General features: G+C 35.2%; 1 protein-coding gene across 1 annotated transcript in view; it reads left to right on the forward strand.

Annotated features, from left to right (window-relative positions):
- The first annotated feature begins 342 nt into the window (after window positions 1–342).
- The window catches only part of LOC106882609 (transmembrane protein 229B), a 62,601-nt gene continuing 39,754 nt past the window's right edge, over window positions 343–23,189 (forward strand). The window contains exon 1 of the mRNA XM_089359719.1: window positions 343–447. Coding sequence (XP_089215845.1) covers window positions 423–447 — 25 coding nt within the window. The 5' untranslated portion in view covers window positions 343–422. The remainder of the gene's footprint in view (window positions 448–23,189) is intronic.

The following is a 23,189-nucleotide window of genomic DNA, read 5'->3' on the forward strand; positions in this document are numbered from 1 at the left end:
AGATTCTACTTCAAATGTCTTGCACAAAAGGATGTGATCTGCTAAATCTGCCACCTGTATGCAAATAGTGCTGTTTAGTTCAGTGATGGCACTCACTTCTGACAATCTTAACCAATGAAACTAACTGACAGAAGCAATCATACTTTACCATGCTTGGTTAGTTTCCTTTAGTTTTAGAATTTGGATGTTGTATTCCTGGATTTTGAAATATATTTTGTCATTGTCAGAAATGTAAACAAACTCTAATATTTCAGGTCTTTGATTGTTCTTAGAATTCTTTCATTTTAATATCATTTAAATATTTTTATTTACATTTGTGTTTTATTTATTTTGTGTTTAGGTAATGGCAGCATACAGTTAGCAAACTCTCAAAGGATCAGACTATTTCTCTTGTGGTGTCAAAGACAAGGACTATACAACTCATGGTGGGCCAGCAGGACAGTGTTGGTGAGTGAAGCATTTTTACTTAATAATCAAATCATTATTCAAATGCTGATCTGTGTGTATGTATGTGGTTCCCTTTGTATGTTTGAGCAGTATTGTAGTGTAAAATGATTTTGGAGTGGGGTTTAATATAGAATCAACTGCTGTTTTTGGTTGAAATTATATTTTTTGATTATGAATCTTTTATTTACGAAACAGTGTTAAGCATAAGAAATCATGGTGAAGTCATGCTTCTACAGTTTGTAGAAAAGTTTTTATACAAAACTTCAGCAGTTCTTTACCTACAAGCAATGTTGAAGATGTTTTACTTATTATAGGGGATAATTCAGTAAATGTTTAAATGTCTGAGTTGATCTTTAAGGTTATTGAATATTGAAAAAGGTTTTTTTTTTATCTCATAATATGAAGCTAATAGTCCTCCTCCCAATTATATTTTAATGTGGAAAGTTGATGTGGTGACTATCCAGTCATTGAACACTTGTAAACTCCAAACAATTTGGATGGCAAAATAGTTTACATAAACCCATGATCATTAAAGGTACTGTATGTTCTACATTTTAATTAACTGGTAGTGACTGTTTTGATATAGTTGAATGAGACTATTATCATTTCTCATTCTCCCACGTTACATCCCAAGTCAGCTTTAATTCAGGATACATATGACCAAAAGCATTTCAGATTTGACCTTGCTATGTATATGTAGCACTACAATGTCCAATGTATTCCATTTCTCAGACAACGGAGTGGGGTAACTCAAAGGTTTGACTGTTATTTCTAGCGTATTGAGGAATTGCATTAAGGTTCTCTCATTGGCTCACATATATCTGTACTCTTGGAGGATGTATTGGTGAGTAGTACTTCCTTTACAAATTGAACTAAAACTGAGAGGAAAGGTCATTGTTGTAGGAGTGGTTTAGATGATAGTCATCAAAGTAATCAAAGATTAATTACTCTAGAATACATGCCTGCAAATTATATCAGATTCATGACTTTTCCTAATGGATGTCTTTATTAATTATATAATCCTATTAAATTAGCTGAGTATATTTAGTTGAAAATGTCTTGGACTTCTTTGACATTTTGTTTCACTATAAAACTACCTAATGTATATTTGTGTGTTTGGTATGTATAGTATGTATGTGTATTATGTATTATGTAGCTGTATGGTTAAGGAGACTGGTCCACAAACAAGCAGTTGTAGATTCAATCTCACTGTGTTGTACCCTGGGCAGTGTTTCCTGCTATTACCTCATGTTAATTCCACAAGACTGAAATTTGGTTGATGGAGCCTCTGCAGAATCCTGTTGTATATGTGTGGTGCGTATTTGTGAAAAATGTACTCATCTGCAAGAAAACCAATGTGATGGAACCAAAATACTTTGGTGTTATTATTGCACCTGAGTTGAATCAGAAACAGAGTGAATCAGTAGTTAGTTATCCTGTCGGAAACTTGTAATCAACAATGTTATTGTTTACAAAAGTCATGATGAAATAATAAAATAAAAAATGTTCATGAAAGATTATACATATTCAGAAATTAATTTCAGAGGAAAACTTTTCCTGAGGGAACAGGAAAGAAATATCTATCACTTGCCAAGCAACCAAGCTGAATTAGCTTGAAATTCTTTTTCAGATCAGATATATCTGCTTTATTAACAGCTATTTCTGTGCTTCAAAGTAAAGTTTTTAGCTACTTACCACAAAGTACTTCTACAAAGTGAAAGATCATATTTCTGTTTGGTGTTTATGGAAATCTGAGATAGATAACTGTTAGTGTTGTTTCCCCCACTGGTGATAATTGTGATTCTGATTGTAAATAAGTGTTTAAACTGATTTAACATAGTTTTTATTAAAAATCTAATCTATTAATTTGTTCTTATATTTTTTCTTTCTTTATATATATAATGTGTGTATGTGTGTATATAGTCCATAACTTGTAAATCAGGTATGGGTTAGTGATATGAACGGTATCTGGCTGTAAAACAATACCTTAGTAATATGAACACTTAACTCATATTAGCATTGGAAAATGGAGGATTGTGTGTGTGTGTGGTTTTTGAATTTTGGCTCAGGGATGAATGGCAAAGTTGACCTCTGTGGAATTTCAAATTTAGAACATAAAAGAACCAGAAGAAATACCTCAAAACATTTTTTGTTGAATGTGCCAGTGATTCTGCTAGCTTGCCTTATATATGTGTATTTTAAACTGAGACACTAGAGAAAGACATGTTCTTCAGAACCCTGAATCCTATTGAATCATCCGCCAATGCTAGCATGAAAGGCAGATTTGAAATGATGGTGATGATAATATTGCTTATTTTAGTTTGGTGACTAGTTTACAGAATTAATTTCTTGTTTCAGTTCTTAGCAATTCTAATTTCACAACAGACATTTCACTTACTGAAGTATTGAGTCCTTTAGTTTATGTCTGTCAGCCTGGTTCTTTTGAACAACACACACATACACACACTTATACATACACACACTTATACATACACACACTTATACATACACACACATGCACAGCATGGAAAAAAAGATGTTAAATGATGATGATGATGATATATATACACTGAGAACTAAAATAGTTTGTTGTGGTAATTAATACTGGTAGGGTATTATTTAATGGAGATAGTGGTGAAAGTGGGTTTTGTAAGTAGCAAGGAGTTGATTAAGTCCAGTTAGGGATCTTATCACAGGCTGATGAGACCTGCTACTGGTACCATGTAAACTAGTATTAGTTCTATGGTTGAGTGGTCAGTGACTAAACTGGCTCACACACTTGAGTGGCTTGCTACTCTCTTGAGGAGGGTATCTGGACATTCAGCAGGATTAAAAAAACAAGACTTGTTGAAGGATGGATGTTCTTGTGAGCCAACGACCGTCCAGATGGGGAAGGCAATGGAAAACCACCCCAATATCTCTGCCAAAAAAACACTGTAAGAAAGTCAGAACGAAGTAATAGTATGGCTTCATCTGATAGGAAAAGTTGTATTTAACTGAGAAGACTTTCTTCATGGTGTCATCAATGTACTGCAAAAAGCATACACTGCATGACAACGATGACAAAGGAGTTGATGGTGAATGATATGTTTATTGTGTGAGCTGAAATTTAAAATACCATATGATTTTAAACATGCACGTTTTTTTACAAGTAGTTGTCATTGAACAATGCCATTGCTACCACCATCACAAACAAGAAAAAGTGCCTTCATTACCACCACCACTACCATTATTTAGTATTATCATTTCCTATTTTCACTTCTTTGTTTTCTCTGGGTTTCTCTCTTTTCTTTGACTTAAATCCCTTAGCATGATATTAAAGGTAGGTAGGTAGGTAGGTAAGAATGTACTATTGTATTAATGCATAGATTATGTATGTCAAATGTTAGAACATTGTGGTAATAAATACTATTCTATACGTGTGTGTGTGTATATATATGAAATTGTGTAGTAATACTGAGTTGGTAAAGCTATACATGGACCTATGAGGGAGTCTTCAACCACCTAGGAATTGCAACTAAGTTTCTCAGTTGCACCCAACTATCTATAAGCAAAATGGCCAGAGGTATTGGTGAATGTAATCTGCAATAAACTGTCTAGTGGATATAAAATAGAAGGTCATGGTTAGAATGTCTTTGATTATAAGTCAAATTAATCAGGTTGACTTGCAGTAAAATTCTCTTGTAACTCATTGCTCAAATGCTATCAGTTTATTTTCTAACAGCATATCTTGTCTTTAGGTTTGTCCTACTAAATAGAATAATTTGAGTTGGCATATAGTCTATAGCTGGATGTCCTGTCACCATTAACCACTAATAGAGTGGAATGGTTATAGTTATGGTGATTCTGAGTACACATTCTTGATGTATTGTTGACTTATCCAGCCTATTCCAACATAGATTAAAACCCCCCCACCAAAAAAACCCAGAAAACATGTTGAAACAATAATGATGGTAATTCTTTATTCTGTAGATCTTCTCGATAAATTCCCATCATATTGTTTTTAATTAGTTTCCTTTCAGGAACCCTAGTATGTGGTTCCTGCAATTATAAACATTAAGATAATTTAACCTACTTCTAGTGGGACCAATTTTTCATGCCATAGATTTATAAGAAATATATACAGATTTGAGACGGTCAAACAGTAGTGCTTCTTGATGCTGGTGCTCATGCTCTTGTGATTCAACGATATCCACAGTATTTAAATCTACAATAACGACATCCTTAACTTTAGATTTCTGGAAAATCTAAAAATGTACCATTATTGTCTTGTTGAGATTGTCATTACATTTTTTTCTTTTTTGTAATTTTGGACCCCACTTTCATCAGTTTTATATCCAATGTACCTTTTCTTTTTTTAAGTAGTAGGGTGTTATTTAAGCTGGGTATGGCTGCTATTTCTAGCAGATCAAGCTACCTTATCAAAGTACTCTCATTGGCTCCATTACTAAGTGCTGCTGAAGAAGTATTAACCTGGTAAATATTCTTTGCAGCTTGCTACAAGGGGCGGGGCTGGGGGAGAATCTAATCTCTGTTCTGTATTTATCTGAATCATTCTTTAGAAGTCTTTGTTTCAAAGGTTCTTTTATGCTGCATCTTCCGACAGTTTCTGTTTCATTATATCCAAAGATACGTGACGTCAACACACCCTGTTCTTTGATATATTTGTAAATATCCGGGGAAAATGATATGTCAGCATTAATCTAAAGATTCAGCTTTATTACTGATGTATAAAACTGAATATGTTCTCCCATTTTCCATTAACATAACCTGTTTCTGTTTGTTTAAAATTTATCCTAATATATATCTTCGGCTTTTGATTTGGTTTCACTAAAGTAAGTGTAAAACTGTCTTGTCTAAGATGAAATAATCTGTGGCTATCCTCTTTGTAGGTTTTCTCATGGTAATCATCATCAACGACATTTTCTGTTTTTAATATTTTAGCTGTATTGTTATAGTATATTTGCCAATTCTTTCTTTTTATGCTATATTCCAGATTTATCTGATAATCTAAATTTTAAGCATTGATAATAATATTCTCTGGTGTGGTTAAATTTTGTTAGAAAGACAGCTGTTTCGTTATAGACTCAGATCTAATTACAAAATTACAGTTCTTACACTCAGCTTCTATAATAGATATGATATATATACCTGCTATTTTAATCTACAGTTGATGGGAATTAACCTGTAGAAATTATTCAGCAAAATGGTAATATTTACATTGATAATACAATCTCTTGTCATCACTATCTCCATCAACAATAATAATAATGAGCCAGTCACTAAGCCTGTATATCTGCTCAGCTCAAAAAAAAAAAGAAACTTTTCTTCAATGAAGCACCACTGACACTTTTTAAAGCCATATGTGTATGTATGTATGTATATATAGATATATATATATATATATATATACACACACACACATAAAAATTATTAATTGTTGATTTATTAATAAATTAATAAATTGATAATCCTTTACCCTTTTAATTTGTAATAATTATTCACTCCCTGTTAGTAAACGCAGATTCTCTGCGGTATTGCTTGTCACGCACATGGTAATTTCTTGAAGGAAGGATAGTAGACTGGCTGGCCGAGGTAGATTCGCTTATGCTTTCAGATTTGTGTCGATGTAGAATGTTACTCGTTCATGCATGCACAGTTTGCTAACATAGTCGAATTTACTACTGGAATATCGTATTGATGAAGGAAATTGAGTATTTATCACTCATAATCCAGAAACGTGTCTACGATTAATCTTCGGAATGGTTAGTTTTCATTGTTTTTTCTTCTTGTTTTTGCCTTTGTGAGTTACAAGTAATGCTATCTGTTGGAGTCTCAACTTTTTTAGCTGCTATTTCTGAACTTTGGTATGTGGTGAAGCAAATATTTGCTGATCCCTAAATTATGTTTATAAATATATATGAACTTTTAAATAAGTTCTCCACCGATAATGGTGCTTACATACCGAAGGGCTTGGTAAAAATTATTAATTCTTGATTTATTAATAAATTAATAAATTGATAATCCTTTACCCTTTTAATTTGTATATATATATATATATATATATATATATGTATATATATATATATATATATATAGGCATGGCTGTGTGGTAAGAAGCTTGCTTCTCAACCACATGGTTCCGGGTTCAGTCCCACTGCGTGGCACCTTGGGCAAGTGTCTTCTACTATAGTCTCGGGCCAACCAAAGCCTTGTGAGTGGATTTGGTTGACGGAAACTGAAAGATGCTCGTTGTATATATATATGTATGTATGTGTATGTATATGTTTGCGTGTCTGTGTTTGTCCCCCCAACATCGCTTGACAACCAATGCTGGTGTATTTCTATCCTTGTAACTTAGCAGTTTGGCATAAGAGATCAATAGAATAAGTACTAGGCTTAAAAAAACAATGAGTCCTGGAGTTGATTTGTTTAACCAAACTCCTTCAACACAGTGCCTTGGCATGGCCACAGTCAAATGACTGAAACAAGTAAGATAAAAGATATATGTATTTCTTTATTGCTCACAGGGAGCTAGACATAGAGGGGACAAACAAGGACAGACAAAGGGATTAAGTCGATTACATTGACCCCAGTGCGTAATTGGTACTTATTTAATCGACCCCGAAAGGATGAAAGGCAAAGTTGACCGTGGAGGAATATGAACTCAGAACATAACGGCAGATGAAATACCGCTAAGCATTTCACCTGGTGTGCTGACGATTCTGCCAGCTTCCTGCCCTTTACGATAAAAGATGTGTGTGTGTGTGTGTGTGTGTGTGTGTGTGTGTGTATGTATATATGTACATATCTACTTACACAAACATGCATATATATATATATATATATATATATACACATACAAACATACACATATTTAGTTTTAATGCTTTTATACATGTCATAAAAGTCTGTATATAATACAACCCCATGTTCAACTTGCAGTGTTGTACAACTGTAGATAATCTACTTAACGTATAATTGAATTATATTAATTTTTAATATTTCATTTTATGTAAGGTATATTGATATATTATATTAATAAGATAATCTAAACAAAAGCAACATGATATTACATTATTGTTGTTCTCGTAATAAAAGTGTGTGTGTGTGTGTGTGTGTGTACATGGAAACTTGCAGCCTTAATTCCAATCATAAGTTTGGTGAAAAATGTGCAGAGTTTTATGGTGTTTACATATAGAATAGTGAAATTTTAAAATATTGTGTGTGTGTGTGTGATCATCATCATCATTATCATCCTTTAATGTCAGTTTTCCCTGTTGGTGTGGCTGGATGAATGTCAGTTTTCCCTGTTGGTGTGGCTGGATGCTTTGATCAGAGATGGCAAGCGAGAGAGTTGCACCAGGTTCTAGTCTGATTTGGCTTGGTTTCTATAACTGGATGCCCTTCTTATTACCAACCACTTTACAGTGTACTGGGTACTTTCTATATGTCACTGACACAGGGCTCTTGCAGGCCAATTGTCTTCAGCAGTGAGAGCTTCATTAACATTTCTGCTGTGAAGGATAGGTCTTCTTGAGTACAGCAAAGCACCAGGTATCTCATTCCTTTGCCATCTCCTCTGTAAGGCTCAGTGTCTTGTGGTCATCCTATATATATATATATATATATATCATCATCATCACACATCCGTTTTCCATGCACTGACATAGGTTGGACAGTTTGACAGGAGATGGCTAGGCAGAAGACTGCACCAGGCCTCACTCTTTGTTTTTGCAGGTTTTTATGGCTGTATGCTCTTCCTAACCCTAACCACTTTTTAGAGTGGAATGAGTGCTTCACACACACACGCGCATGTGCACACAAATGACATCATTCCCATCATCATGTTGTATCTGCTTTGTCATACTTGCATGGGTCGGATAAGTTTTCTCTAGCATCTCACCATTTATGTTATTTTTTGTCATCCCCTTCTGAAATACAGAATTTTGAGACCAACTTCAGCCAGTTCTTCTCATGTTTTCTTTGATCATCATCATCATCATCATTTGGATGATAAAGTTCTATCTAGATTACATGGCACTTACTTCTTTAGTCAATTGTGATACTCCACAACCTTAATGAGAAACTGTGAACCAAGAAGAAAGTCTCTTTGTGATCACTTCACCCTAAAAATAACAGCTAAATCTTCCAAAAACCACACCTCACCTTGCCTTCTTTTAAAAGACAGTTTGGATAATGTAGACCAAGGTACACTGTTTGAAGAAAAAAAATGAAAGGTGAATCTGCTCAATTAGGGCCAATTTGGACTGATTCAGGATCAGATATCAACTCGATTTAAATTGACTTATTGTATAAAAAATTCAAAACCCATGGGATTTTTTCTTATAATAAGTATAACAAGAACACAAACTGACTGTGATACAATGCATGTTGGTGTGCAAAACAAATTTCAACCCCTTTTCGATACCAAACAACCTGAAACCACCCCTGATTCTATGATACAAATTTCATGTTTTAAAATGACCAGGCACAGGCATGACTGTGTAGTAAGAAGCTTGCTTCCCAACCACACGGTTTCAGGTTCAGTCCCACTCTGTTGCACCTTGGGCAAGTGTCTTCTATAGCCTCGGGCCTTGTGAGCGGATTTGGTGGATGGAAACTGAAAGAAACCCATTGTATGTCTGTGTCTGTCCCTCCAGCAATGCTTGACAACTGCTGTTGGTATGTTTATCTCTCTGTAACTTAGTGGTTCAGCAAAAATGACCAATAGAATAAGTACTAGGCTTAAAAAAATCCTGGAGTTTGACTAAAAGACCCTCAAAAGCAGTGCTCCAGCATGGCCGCAGTCAAATGACTGAAACAAGTAAAAGAATATAAAGAATAATTAAAACCTTTCATAAAAATTTCATGTTATAGCAGATGTGGTGGCTTCTTGAGGAACAGAGAACAGTATAGCAGCAACAGAAGAGATTATTGGTTTTAGTGTGTTCTTTAGCTAGGTGACCTTTTCTGGCTGCCATCTTTAAGATGTGTTTGCAGCTGCATCATCATTCCAGATATGGCATCAATACTCCAATGCACTTCATGCTTGAGCTTCATAGAGATTCACTGATTGCTGTGAGTTGTGGTATTGCCTGACCTTGAAGACATAGTTTAGAATTGTTATAGGCGCAGGAGTGGCTGTGTCGTAAGAAGCTTGCTTACCAACCACATGGTTCCGGGTTCAGTCCCACTGTGTGGCACCTTGAGCAAGTGTCTTCTACTATAGCCTTGTGAGTGGATTTGGTAGACGGAAACTGAAAGAAGCCCGTCGTATATATATATATATATATATATATATATATATATATATATATATGTATGTATGTATGTATGTATGTATGTATGTGTGTGTGTGTGTATGTATGTATGTGTGTGTATATGTTTGTGTGTCTGTGTTTGTCCCCCAACATGCTGGTGTGTTTATGTCCCTGTAACTTAGTGGTTTGGCTAAAGAGACCAATAGAATAAGTACTAGGCTTACAAAGAATAAGTCCTGGGGTCAATTAGCTCGACTAAAGGTGGTGCTCCAGCATGGCCACAGTCAAATGACTGAAACAAGTAAAAGAGTAAAAAAGTATGCTGGGCAAAATGTTTGGCAGCATTTCAACTGTTTTTACATTCTGAGTTCAAATTCCACTGAGACCGACTTTGCCTTCCATCCCTTTCATGGTCAATAAAATAAGTACCAGTCAAGTATTGGGGAAGGGAGGACACTGACTTACCACTCCCCTGAAATTACTGGCTTTGTGCCAAAATCTAGAATCATCATTATTATATAAGTGAAGAGTGACTTTGTGAGGTGTAGTGATTTTGGTGAGGGCTTTAGTTGCGTTACTGTTTATGTGTAGTGAAAATTGACACTTTGCTAAGTGTAGTGATAGTAGCTTTGTCCTGCTGGAGAATATTGTCTTGTTGGATGGATTAATACAATCTGAGCAGTTTTTATTTTGTACCATTGCCCCAATAAATGTGTCAGAAAGCCATGTCTGGCTAGTGTGTTTTGAATTATTGTGTAAACTATAGATTGCTAATGTGTATCCAGAGTTGTAATAATATACTAACCCTTTTATGCTTTGACTTTGACTTACATTACTAGGGATTTTAGGAATAATTGTCCCAATCCAGCCCACAAAATGTAGTTTATGCTTGAATCCAACCAGCACAGTAAAACAAGTTCCAAAACCTGGTCCATGAACAACAATGTTTTAATTTTATGTATGTAGTTTTTAATGTCTTGCTCGCTTACAGTTTGGTATTTCACTGAATTTCTTTTGAGAACTACTAGGTCTTAGTAGACACAACATGTGGTCAATTTCTAGCATATTAAATGTCCACTTTACTGGTTAACTTTATATATATAAAAAAATATATATATATGTATAGTTGCCTTTCAACATGGTGTCTCATACACTAATCTGATGGTTGTTCTGGAAGCTAGGAGTAGATGAATGACTGGTGAGAGCTGTCCAGGGGTGCTGTCACTATGGTGAGAGTTAACAGTGCGTACATAGAAGAGTTACATATATAGTCTCCCACCCAACTTCTGTGCTACCTGTAATCTTTCTCCTTGAGCCACTTCCCTTGTCATACATCATGCACTCCCAGCACACTCCCTTGCTACTATATTTTCACTGAATGCCCCTTCACCCTGAACACCCTCTCATGCCTGCCATTGATGCCCCACTCTTTTTACCATAACAACCTATTCTGTCACTCCTAGCCACCACCCCACTTCTGTGCAGATGGTACCACTCTTTACTCTTAACTATTTCATACATAGCGTCATTCTCATGCAACCTGGATCCATTGCACCATGCAAGCATTATCTCCATGAACACAGATCATGAGAAAACCCCCCAATGGGTCTGGCCATGATAACCTTATCTCTTTCACTGAACATGAAAATTAACCCTTTAGCGTTCAGATTTTTCTGTGGAATGTAAGGCTTATTTATTTGCATTGTTTTGAATTAATTATGCATTATCTTGTGGCTTTAAAATTTCAATGCTGTGATAATAATTTTTTTAAATGATATCATAGAATAGGTGTAAGAGGCTGGATCTGGCTAGTTTGAACAGAAAAGAGGTAGAATATTTGGGTCAGATATGGCTGGTTTAAATGCTAAAGGGTTAAACAATCTGGTATATCACTCTCTTCTAATCCTTAACATATCCAAAGTAAGCCCTACATTCATAGCAAACCTTAAGTCTTACAAGTTCTATGGTAACCTCACATAATTAGTATTCCTCTTTAATTCAATTCTGTCCATTTACTGAATCATAACAAAATCCAGATAAGACTCACACATTGGAATATTGCTTGAAATGGTGCTGTTGATGTTATCTACACCAACATATCAGGATGTATCTAAATCATATTGATTGATTAATGAAGTATTTAACCACTGGCACACAGTTACTACAACAACATCTGCATCATTTAATGAGCATTGCTATCCAACCATACATGCCTCACACTAAAATACTCACTCAGTCCTCCTCTGCAATGCTCTAGAATTTCCTGTTTACCATGTTGATTTTCTTTGTCTGGCATGTTGAGAGTTGTAGAGATCATACTTCTCCAACTCATTCAATAAATTAATTTACATAAACAAAATTTATTATGCAATGGTGTACAGTAGACCCATTTAACAATGGATTACAGTACACTCATTAAATAATAGTGAATAGTACACTAATTAAACAACAGCTCACTGTACATTCATTAACCAATGGAATATAGTACTTGACAATCTATGACTGTGAAAGTGTGACAGAGTGAGTAGGACAGTGAAAATGATGTGAGAAAGAGGAAGAGTGAGTGTGACAAACAGAGTATAAAAATGAAATGTCCACATGGGTTTGATTTCTGTTTATCATGGAGAGGTCACTGAATGAAAATGTAGGATATTACTGATACTTATGGCCAACAAGTTTTCAAAGCTTCAACTCACTACTATAAGAAAGGTTGGATTGTGAAGCACATGGTTATAATTTCAGGTCTTACAACTGCTGGATCTGGGTAACAGTAATTTACACTCTTTCACAATAAGGTCTTTTTTTTTCTGAAGAAGTCCAATAAGATTGAAACATAACTGCAGTTGTCTCCCACACTGCATTCACTTTCTTTTTATCATTGCATGCTTTTACTCCTTTCTACTGGACTTTTAATGGTCTCTACATTTGTGATAGATTCATGTTGAGTATTGAGACACAAGCATGGTTGTACAGTTAAGAAATTTGCTTTGCAGTCAAGGTTTCAGGTGCTGTATCACTGTGCAGCATCTTAGGCAAGCATCTTTTATATCTCTAGGTTGATCAAAGCCTGAATTTGGTAGGTGGCAACTGGAAGCATACCATTATATATACATGTGTGTGTGTGTGTGTTTGTATTTAAGTCTCCCTGTCTTGACATTGCATGTTAATTGTAAAAAAATGTCTAGTCAAAAGTAGGAACATCTTGCAGCTTATGTTCAAAGGTTTATGTAAAACTTCTAAAAAGAAATAAAGGCACCTAACTTTTGGAAATCTGCCTCAAGTATATTTTGTTCAACCCATGCAAGCATGGAAAAGTGGACATTAAAACAATGACAATGATGAAGGTATATATAAGACAGTCATTTAAAAGAAGCTGAGTATTAACAAATTTATTAGTTTTAGTAAGGCAAAAAGGGTGTGTCCTTGGCTTTTTGTGCTTAAATCTTTAATTTGAAGTAGTTCAGACTAATTATTAGGTAAAATAGAAAACACAGTCAGAAAAGACAGTTCTAGTAGGAACAGCTAAAATGTTCAATATAGAGTGGGGAAGACACACATCTCAGTGTTGGATTGTAGTCATTAGATTATGGGCTTGATTTTTGGGCTGAGAGGATGCCTATGTCTGCTCACAACTACATAGACATGTAAAATAGCAAAATTATGCTACATTACGAAGTCACATACATTTTTGTGTGATGGAGTGTGAGAGGTATTTTAGGCTGATAGACTGAGCCCATATGAAGAACAGTGCGCTATTGCAGTAGAAGACAAAGTTAAATAGTTGTTGTTCAATAGTTATTCCTTTATTTGTTTGTCATTTGATTGTGGCCATGCTGGAGCACCACCTTAAGGGGTTTTAGTCAAACAAATCGACCCCAGGACTTATTCTTTGTAAGCCTGATACTTATTTTATAGGTCTCTTTTGCTGAACCACTAGGTTACGGGGACATAAACACAGCAACATTGGCTGTCAAGCGATAGTGGGGGCAGCAGGGACAAACATAGACACAAAGACACAAATACATATATATATATATATATATATATATATATATATAATGGGCTTCTTTCAGTTTCTGTCTACCAAATCAACTCCTAAGGCTTTGGTCAGCCCAAGGTGCCACATAGTGGGATTGAACCCAGAACCATGTAATTGGGAAACAAGTTTCTTACCATGCCTAGTGAAGACAATTGTTTCAAATTTTGGCACAAGGCCAGCAATTCTGAGGGAAGATGGTATGTTGATTACATTGTTTTCAGTGCTCAAGTGGTACTTATTTTAATCTGAAAGGATGAAAAAGAAAGTCAACCTCGGTAGTATTTGAACTCAAAAACATAATGCTACTGGAAGAAATACTGCTAAGCATTTTGTCTGACTTGCGAACAATTCTGTCCACATATCATTTTAGACTGAGTGAAACGATAATGACATTAAGACAGCTAAGTTGTGCGTGTGTGTGCGTGTGTGTGCGTGCGCACGTGATGTAAGATAGAAGTGGTAACACAGCTTCATAAGATGCCAAATGTACTTTTGTATAAAACATGGTTATCTAATTATGAAGATAACCCTGTTTTAACTAGATAACCCTGTTTTAACTAGATAACCCTGTTTTAACTAGATAACCCTGTTTTAACTAGATAACCCTGATTTAGATATAATCTAGATTTATGAGTGCAGTCAACTTTAAAATGAAGTAAACAAAATAAACTGATAACAAAACCATTTTATTGTTCGGAAAAATTCTATGGACATTAGGTGCAATAGTTGTTTTGTTGTAGAACAACCCTGATTAAGTAGACTTTTTAACCTGGTAGATGGAAACAATGTGGAAGCCCAAAGCCATCAAATGACATGTTCTTGTATTTGAAAGGTCTATTATTGCCCCGCTAAATCTGGTTAAGGGTTGTGTTAAAGGTACAAGTATGTGTAGTATACTCTGCTACTAACACTTTAAATTCAGTAAGTTGATAACCCAGTTGGTCAAACAACTGGAATTATTGATCATTGAAATTAATGTAAGATCCATTTACATTTCATTTTTACTGCATAACTATTATTATTCCATGTGTGTGTGTGCACATGCAGTCATGGCTGGGTAAGAATTCAATTTTTAACGATTTAATTAGTTTATAAATATAATGTTTATTTGATATTGTTATTGCGTCTGGTTTTCTATCGTACTAAATATGAAACTAAGTACTTTGTTACGGAATGTTATTTAGAGAACTGTAGATGTTTCATTGTTGCAAGTTGGGTTCATTACCTTTGTCTGTTGCACTGGTTTGCCTTGGCTTCAAGCAAGTACCAGTAATAAAAACAAGAAATTGTTGAATACCTTTCCACGTTGTGGAATGCTTCTGCCTTATCTAAAAATAAATAAACCATTAATATGCAACTATTGTTGCGAATGTTTGCTGTTAAATTTGAAAAAATTGTAAATTTTCAAACGAAAATCTGAACAAATGTCTTTGGTATAAGACATTTCGAAAATTGGTTATAAACTATTGTAACTAATACAAAAACAACTTTATTGACCGCTGTATGATCGTTTCTAGAAACAAAATAGTGGGGGAAGAAAACTAACTATAAGATCTTCATGTACAAATTTATTTATCTATTGTAAGATTATTATTCAGAATAAAAGGAGTTGGAAATGAAAAATTAAATGAGTAAAATCGTGTTTTGTTAAAGCATTTATAAGAGTTGACTAGCAGACAGCTACTTGAATGCTTACGTGTTGCTTTATCATTGGCTGAGCCACACATCATGCCGGCTTGATAGTTTTACACATCGCTTACCAACGGATCTGTAAATAGTCAACGTTCCTTTCTTCTTTCCAGTGAGGATAGTGTTGAAAATAATTTGGCAGGTTTTTGTCGCCAAAATAACCAATTTTAGTATCTTGATTATGCATCAATGTGCATAAGTTTTTTTGTAATATACGAAATGTGTGTGTGTGTGTGTGTGTGTGTGTATATATATTATATATATATATATATGGGTAGAGGAAGAGCTGCCTGCTTTGACATTATGGATTTTTATCTGTCTATATCAATATCAATATATATGTATATATATATATTATCAATATATATATGTATATATATGTATGTATAGTACTTAAGCTATCGGTGTGTTTTACAAACGGCTAAGTTATGAGACGTAAACACAACAACATTGGTAGTCAAGTGATGGTGGGGTTACAAACACACATGCATATATATATACATATATAAACATATACATAAAAGTATATATATATATATACATATACATATAAAAGTATATTTATACACATAAATATATACATAAAAGTATATATATACATACATATATATATGTACATGTATATACATATGTATGTGTGTATACACATATATACATGGATATATATATGTGCATATATATATATATATATATGTATATATATATATATATATATATATATATATATATATACACACATGTATATATACACAAGTATATATATGTGCAGGAATATAGATATACATATATACATCCATATAAATGTGCCCGCGGCATGTGTAAGGACTTTCGGGCGAGATCGTTGCCAGTGCCCCTGGACTGGCTCTTGTGCGGGTGGCACGTAAAATACACCATTTTGAGTGTGGCCGTTGCCAGTAATGCCTGACTGGCCTTCGTGCCGGTGGCACGTAAAAGCACCCACTACACTCTCGGAGTGGTTGGCGTTAGTAAGGGCATCCAGCTGTAGAAACTCTGCCAAATCAGATTGGAGCCTGGTGTAGCCATCTGGTTTCACCAGTCCTCAGTCAAATCGTCCAACCCATGGTAGCATGAAAAGCGTACGTTAAACGATGATGATGATGATGTATGTATATATATTCACACCTCCAAACCTTCTAATATATATATATGTGTGTGTGTGTGTGTGTGTGTAAATATATATACATGTATGTATATATGTATACACACATGCACACACACACACACACACACACACACACACACACACACATATATATATATATATATATATATATATATATATATATATATATATATATATAGATATATATATATAGATATGCAGGGCAGGGAATCGTCAATTAGTAATAAAATTAATAATTAACAATTTTGCCGGGTTGCTCAGTATGAAAAAACCTTTTCGGTAAAAAACATTTATAATCATAAATATATAGGGATTGACAGTAACCTGCTTCTCCAACATACTGAGAATTCAGAAATAGCAGTCAAAGAACTACTGATTTCAAAACTACAAATTATTACTCCAGATTGATAGCGATATTTTTGATACACACAGAACAAAAAACAGTAGAGAAGAGTAAAAAAAAAAAAATATCGCTATCAATCTGGAGTAATAATTTGTAGTTTTGAAATCAGTAGTTCTTTGACTGCTATTTCTGAATTCTCAGTATGTTGGAGAAGCAGGTTACTGTCAATCCCTATATATTTATGATTATATATATATATATATATATATATATATATATATATATACACTCTCTTTTACTTGTTTCAGGCATTTGACTGCGGCCATGCTGGAACACCGCCTTTAGTTGAGCAAATTGACCCCAGGACTAATTCTTTAGATGCCTAGTACTTATTCTATCGGTCTCTTTTGCCGAACCGCTAAGTTACGGGGACCTAAACACACCACCATCGGTTGTCAAGCGATGTTGGGGGGACAAACACAGACACACAAATACATATATATATATATATATACATACATATATACGACAGGCTTCTTTCAGTTTCCGTCTACAAAATCCACCCACAAGGCTTTGGTCGGCCCGAGGCTATAGTAGAAGACACTTAACCAAGGTGCCACGGAGTGGGAATGAACCCGGAACCATGTGGTTGGTAAGCAAGCTACTTACCACACAGCCACTCCTGCCCCTATGTATGTATATATATATATATATATATATATATATATATGTATATATATACATGTATATATATACATGTATATATATTTACATATATATATATATATATATATATATATATATATACACACACACACACAGTATATGTGTGTGTATATACATATATATGTGTGTGTGTGTATATATGTATACGTATAGTTATATATACATAAATTAGCCCTTTTTAGAATCTCATCTAAACTCTCTTACGAAGCCTAGAGGCACACCCAAGTACCCTAATTTTATCTACAGATCACTACTGTACACTGAAAAGATGGAAATAACACGTGGGGTACTGTGACCTCTTGGCAGAAACACCTGTAATAAGCTGCTCTTCTTTCTCTATTCTAGAAATTACTGGTACTTTACACATGTATATATATTATCAGAACTGTTTTAAATAAATAAATAAGCATAATGTCTAACAGCTGATGCATACTACCTCTGGATTCCCTCCATTTTCTTCTTGCCATATATATATCTGGTTTCACCAGTCCTCAGTCAAATCGTCCAACCCATGCTAGCATGGAAAGCGGATGTTAAACGACGACGACGATATATATGTGCTGTGCGTGAGAAGACCCGGTAAGCCAAGTGAGATAGTTGCCAGTGCCGCTGGACTGGCTCTTGTGCGGGTGGCACATAAGATGCACCATTTTGAGCGTGACCGTTGCCAGTGCCGCCTGACTGGCCTTCGTAGGGTTTTCGAGCGAGATCGTTGCCAGTGCCCCTGGACTGGCTTTTGTGTGGGTGGCACATAAAAGACACCATTTCGAGCGTGGCCATTGCCAGTACCGCCTGACTGGCCTTCGTGCGGGTGACATGTAAAAGCACCCACTACACTCTCTGAGTGGTTGGCGTTAGGAAGGGCATCCAACTGTAGAAACTCTGCCAAATTAGATTGGAGCCTGGTGTTGCCATCCGGTTTCACCAGTCCTCAGTCAAATCGCCCAACCCATGCTAGCATGGAAAGCGGACGTTAAACGATGATGATGATGATATATATATATATATATATATATATATATATATATATATATATATATATATAAATAATACAAAATGGTACAAGAACGCAAAGCATCCAGACAGTTAGGTGATACAAGAAAAGGACAACAAAATTTCCAGATAGCTGATACAAAGAAAACAAGGCCGACACTGTATAAACACTGCTCAGTGTGTGTGTAGTATATACACACATGTGTGTATATATATATATATATATATATATATATATATATATATATATATATATATATATATATATATATATGTACTGTATAATAAATATTGTTCAGTGTGTGTGTGTGTATGTTTATATATATATATATATATATATATATATATATATATATATATATATATATATACATATATATATATATGTGTGTGTTTGTGTATATATGTATATATCAATCATCTGTATAATGTGTATGTGTGGTTCATGGTCAAGTCACCTGTCATTCTCATCAGCAGACATGTCAGTTAGTTTGATTAAAATCCTGTTACAGATTCATTTTACCTATTTTGCACATTTACACATACACACAGTATTAAGACATAGAAACACATACACAACTGTTTACTTACATACACACACACATACACAAGCAAACTTACACATACTCATGCACTCATGTATATGAAATTATGTGGTCTATAATAATGTTGAATCAAGTCATCAGATTTTCTCTCACCACTAATAATCATCTTTGTTTTCTGAACAGCAGAAAGAGTATATATATATATATATAGGAAAAAGGATTTAGGAGTTAGACATGTCATCAATTTGATGATGATCATCCTGCTTATAGTCATTTATCAACGTTATTTATGTTTGTGTGGGTTAGCTGGATCTGCAATATATCACCATTTTATGAATCTTGATACTTTATTTTTTTTTTGTATATCTCCTGTTTTATTCATTGGTTCAACATTTTCCATGGCTACTGTCCACTGGTGTCACCATCTTTCATCATATTATCAATTCTATAACAGTTTAGTATTACTATAAAATTTAGTGATGTTGTTTAGACTCTCACCCCAGCTCTAAATGACTTTTGATTCATCTTCCAAATCAATTCTGATTGACCAAACCCATGATAAAAGTTGATCCTCTCTCTCTCACTCACTCTCTTTCTCCCCCTCCTCCACTTTCATTTTTGTTGAAACTTTGATTCCAAGAGTATATTAAATACTCTAAATACCAGTAGATATGATTTGAGGGGCATTTGGCTGCTATATGCTCTAATGATACTTTCAGGTTGCAATTCATTTTCTTCATTATTTCTTGACTCCATATGAGTATTGTCACTTTCTCAATACTTGCCAATAAAGGAGACTTCATCTACTAGATATAGTAGCCAAGTCTCCTTCAAACTGTATCCTGTTGCCTTAAGTAAATGATATTTGGGACAATATAGTCACTGATATAGAAAAGAAAATCTAGAATAGTCATGATTAAGACATCTTTGATTATAATCCAGCTTGATCAGGCCTGACCTGAGGTGAAACACTGTTAATATGAGCCAACAGGGAGCCCCTGCACAGCTGCTTTACCTCCTTGAAATAGCTCTCAAATTTCACTCACCTTAAAGGGGCACATTTGGAGAATACAGTCCTGTAAGCACTCTCAGGAAAATAAAAAAGCTAGAGGACCATGACTGGAACACCTTTGATCATAAGTCTGTTCAATCAGAGTTTACTTGAGAGTTAAACAACTACAGTATCAACAGAATCACCTGTAGCATCAGTGTAGTAGGAATATTCAACAACCACTTGATGTCGTGGTTCACTGGAATGTTACCCACATAAGCAACAAAAGCTGAGCAATCATGACATCACATGGAATAGGTTCCAGCAATAAATTCAGCTTTTGGTGTGCTCCTTTCTGAGCCCCTCAATCAGTGTAAAACTGACACATGTGCAACTACCAGACAAAGAGCTTTGGGATGTAGCAGAGAAGGCATGAGATGACACTGCAAATGGATGGTGAAGCGACACGAGCAGCAGCTGAACCGAGCCGAAATCAACATAATGAATTATCGACAGCAACACAACAACTTTTGAATACTATTACTATTACACCAAGAACAACAACATCCAAACTCTCTCAACATGTGTTATTTGTAATAACAACACTATTTGTCTTGCTTGTGTATGAAAAGAATAAAAGTTGTCAAAAATCTCAACAGATTCTGTTGTCTTCTATGTACAACTGTTGACCTCTAATGCTATAAATACCAATCAGCTCTAGAAATAGCAGTCTGCAGCCAGCAACCAGCATCAGCAACCAGTCGAAACCTATTAAAAAATCATCATCATTTAATTCTGTCTTCCATGCTGGCATGGACTGGATGGCTTGACAGCTGGAGGACTGCATCAAGTTCCAGTGTCTGCTTTAGCATGGTTTCTAAGGCTGGATGCCTTTCTTAACATCAGCCACTTGACAGAGTGTACTGGGTGCTTTGTTCATGACATCAACACTTGTGAGGTTGCAAGTGATTTGCAAGACAATCAACTCAGTGGGGTTGTACTAGAGGAGTGGGAGTTGGCTTTATGCTAGGTGTTGAGAGACTAAAGTATGATAATGGAACAGGAACAAGTGTTCTGCTATAGAGGACATACATGGCTACCTGGCATTATATAACTTATTTCCTTTTGTCTCTGATCTGCCATGCTTTACTCATGCAGCCTACTTTTGAAATAACAACCTACTGGGGTAGCCTGTACATGACCACTTGATCTGCTAGCAATAACAGCCAAGTATCCTCCACGTTATACCCTAGCATCTTAGAAAACAGAAAACAGTAACAGACACATTGGATAATGTTGTTGCATACACATTGCCTGAAAAAGGACAGGGTGGTCATAGCTGGGATGCCTTTTATCATAGGTCTGCTTGATTAGGCTGGTGTGAGGTTAAACAATAACTGTAAATAACTATGCCTGTATATCTGCAGCTTGTTATGTTCTACCTTGTTGTTTAGCCTCAGGTCACTCTTGACAAAATAGTAAACCAGCCATGACCAATTCAACATTTTTACAGTTATGTATGTATCTGCTTTCTCAAATGTGACCTTCTTTGTTTTAAGATGATAGTTTGGGATTTGAATTTCTATTTTCTAGCAATCAAACAGCCACATAGAGGCCTACATTAATCTCTTGTTTTGTCCAAATTCAATATTGATTGAGTAGAACTTTGATCAAAGGTCATCCAACTATAACCACCCCAACTTTTAAAGGTTATATAGAACTAGCTTATCCAATGTACCCTTTGTTTTAAGGTAATAGGGTGTAATTTGAGGGAGGTTTTAACCTGCTATTTCTTGCAAGGTAAGCAACCACATGGAAGTCTGTTGTCTATTGCTGTCAGCCCTGAATGAACAGAACTTAAAATCAAAAGCATTTCACTTATAGCTATGTTACTTTATTTATTTTGTTTTTCAGACATTATGTATCTAGGACTATGTTATCCAATGTCTCCTTCCCTTATTTTTAAAGACGCTAAGTTGTGATTTGAAGCAAAATTGGCTGCTGTTGTTTGCAGGTCTCGCTATTAAAAAGGGTAAGGGTAAGGACCCCTTTGGTCACAAATGACCATTGAATTGCAGTGAGAAAGTTCTTCTCCAAGGCATAAGTCTGGGCAAGATTATTTGTGGAAGACCAGCACTTGCCCATACATACCAGTCTCCCCTCTCCACTCCCCCGATGTTGTCCAAAGGAAAGGCAAAGGTCAATACAACTTGGCACCAATTATGTCACAACTCTACAGCTGAGTGAACTGGAGGAATGTGAAATAAAGTGTCTTGCTCAAGAACACAACACATAGCCCAGACTGGGAATTGAACTCGTAACCTCATGATTGTAAGCCTGACACTCCAGCCACTGAGCCATGCACCTACACTATTCATAGCTAAATAGGTATGTGTTTGTATATTAGTAATCTTTGATTGTTGTGTATATTACCTAATGGTTGTTAGATCTTGTTTAGAACCTTGGCTTATTTTGTTTCTAGAGGACCTGAAAATAATTTCTTTCTTTAACCCTCCTGACCTCCGCTCTCTCTGCCTAGCATTCTTCAAATTATGTAACCTAAACTACTAGAAGCACATGACTGTCTGTGTAATTTAAACAAAGTTTCTTTCACTCCCTCCCAGCCTTTCTTATTCTCCCTCTCTTCTTGTCTTAATCTCTCTCTCTATCTATCTATATTTCTGTGTCTGTCGGTCTGGGCGTCTCAGTCTCTGTCTGTCTGTCTCTCTATGTATCATTATGTACAGTCTAAGCTCTGTTCTTCCTGTCATCATGAGTCAGTTTATAACTTCAGACTTTTGTTTATATTCCTGATAACTGGCATGACAGTGCTGTTTTCATTTAAGGGACCAAAGTTTCCGACCAACAGTAGCATTCAACTGAAGGCTATGGGCTGTTCTTTTGGCTCATGTAATTTGAATGGATGATGAAACATGGTGGATGTAAAAAGTTGTGTCAGCCACAGCAGATCACTGGAAATAGTTCTACAATCAAGAACTATATTATATC

This window comes from Octopus bimaculoides, chromosome 11, assembly GCF_046866305.1.
Source record: "Octopus bimaculoides isolate indiv1 chromosome 11, ASM4686630v1, whole genome shotgun sequence".
In the NCBI taxonomy this organism is placed as follows: domain Eukaryota; kingdom Metazoa; phylum Mollusca; class Cephalopoda; order Octopoda; family Octopodidae; genus Octopus; species Octopus bimaculoides.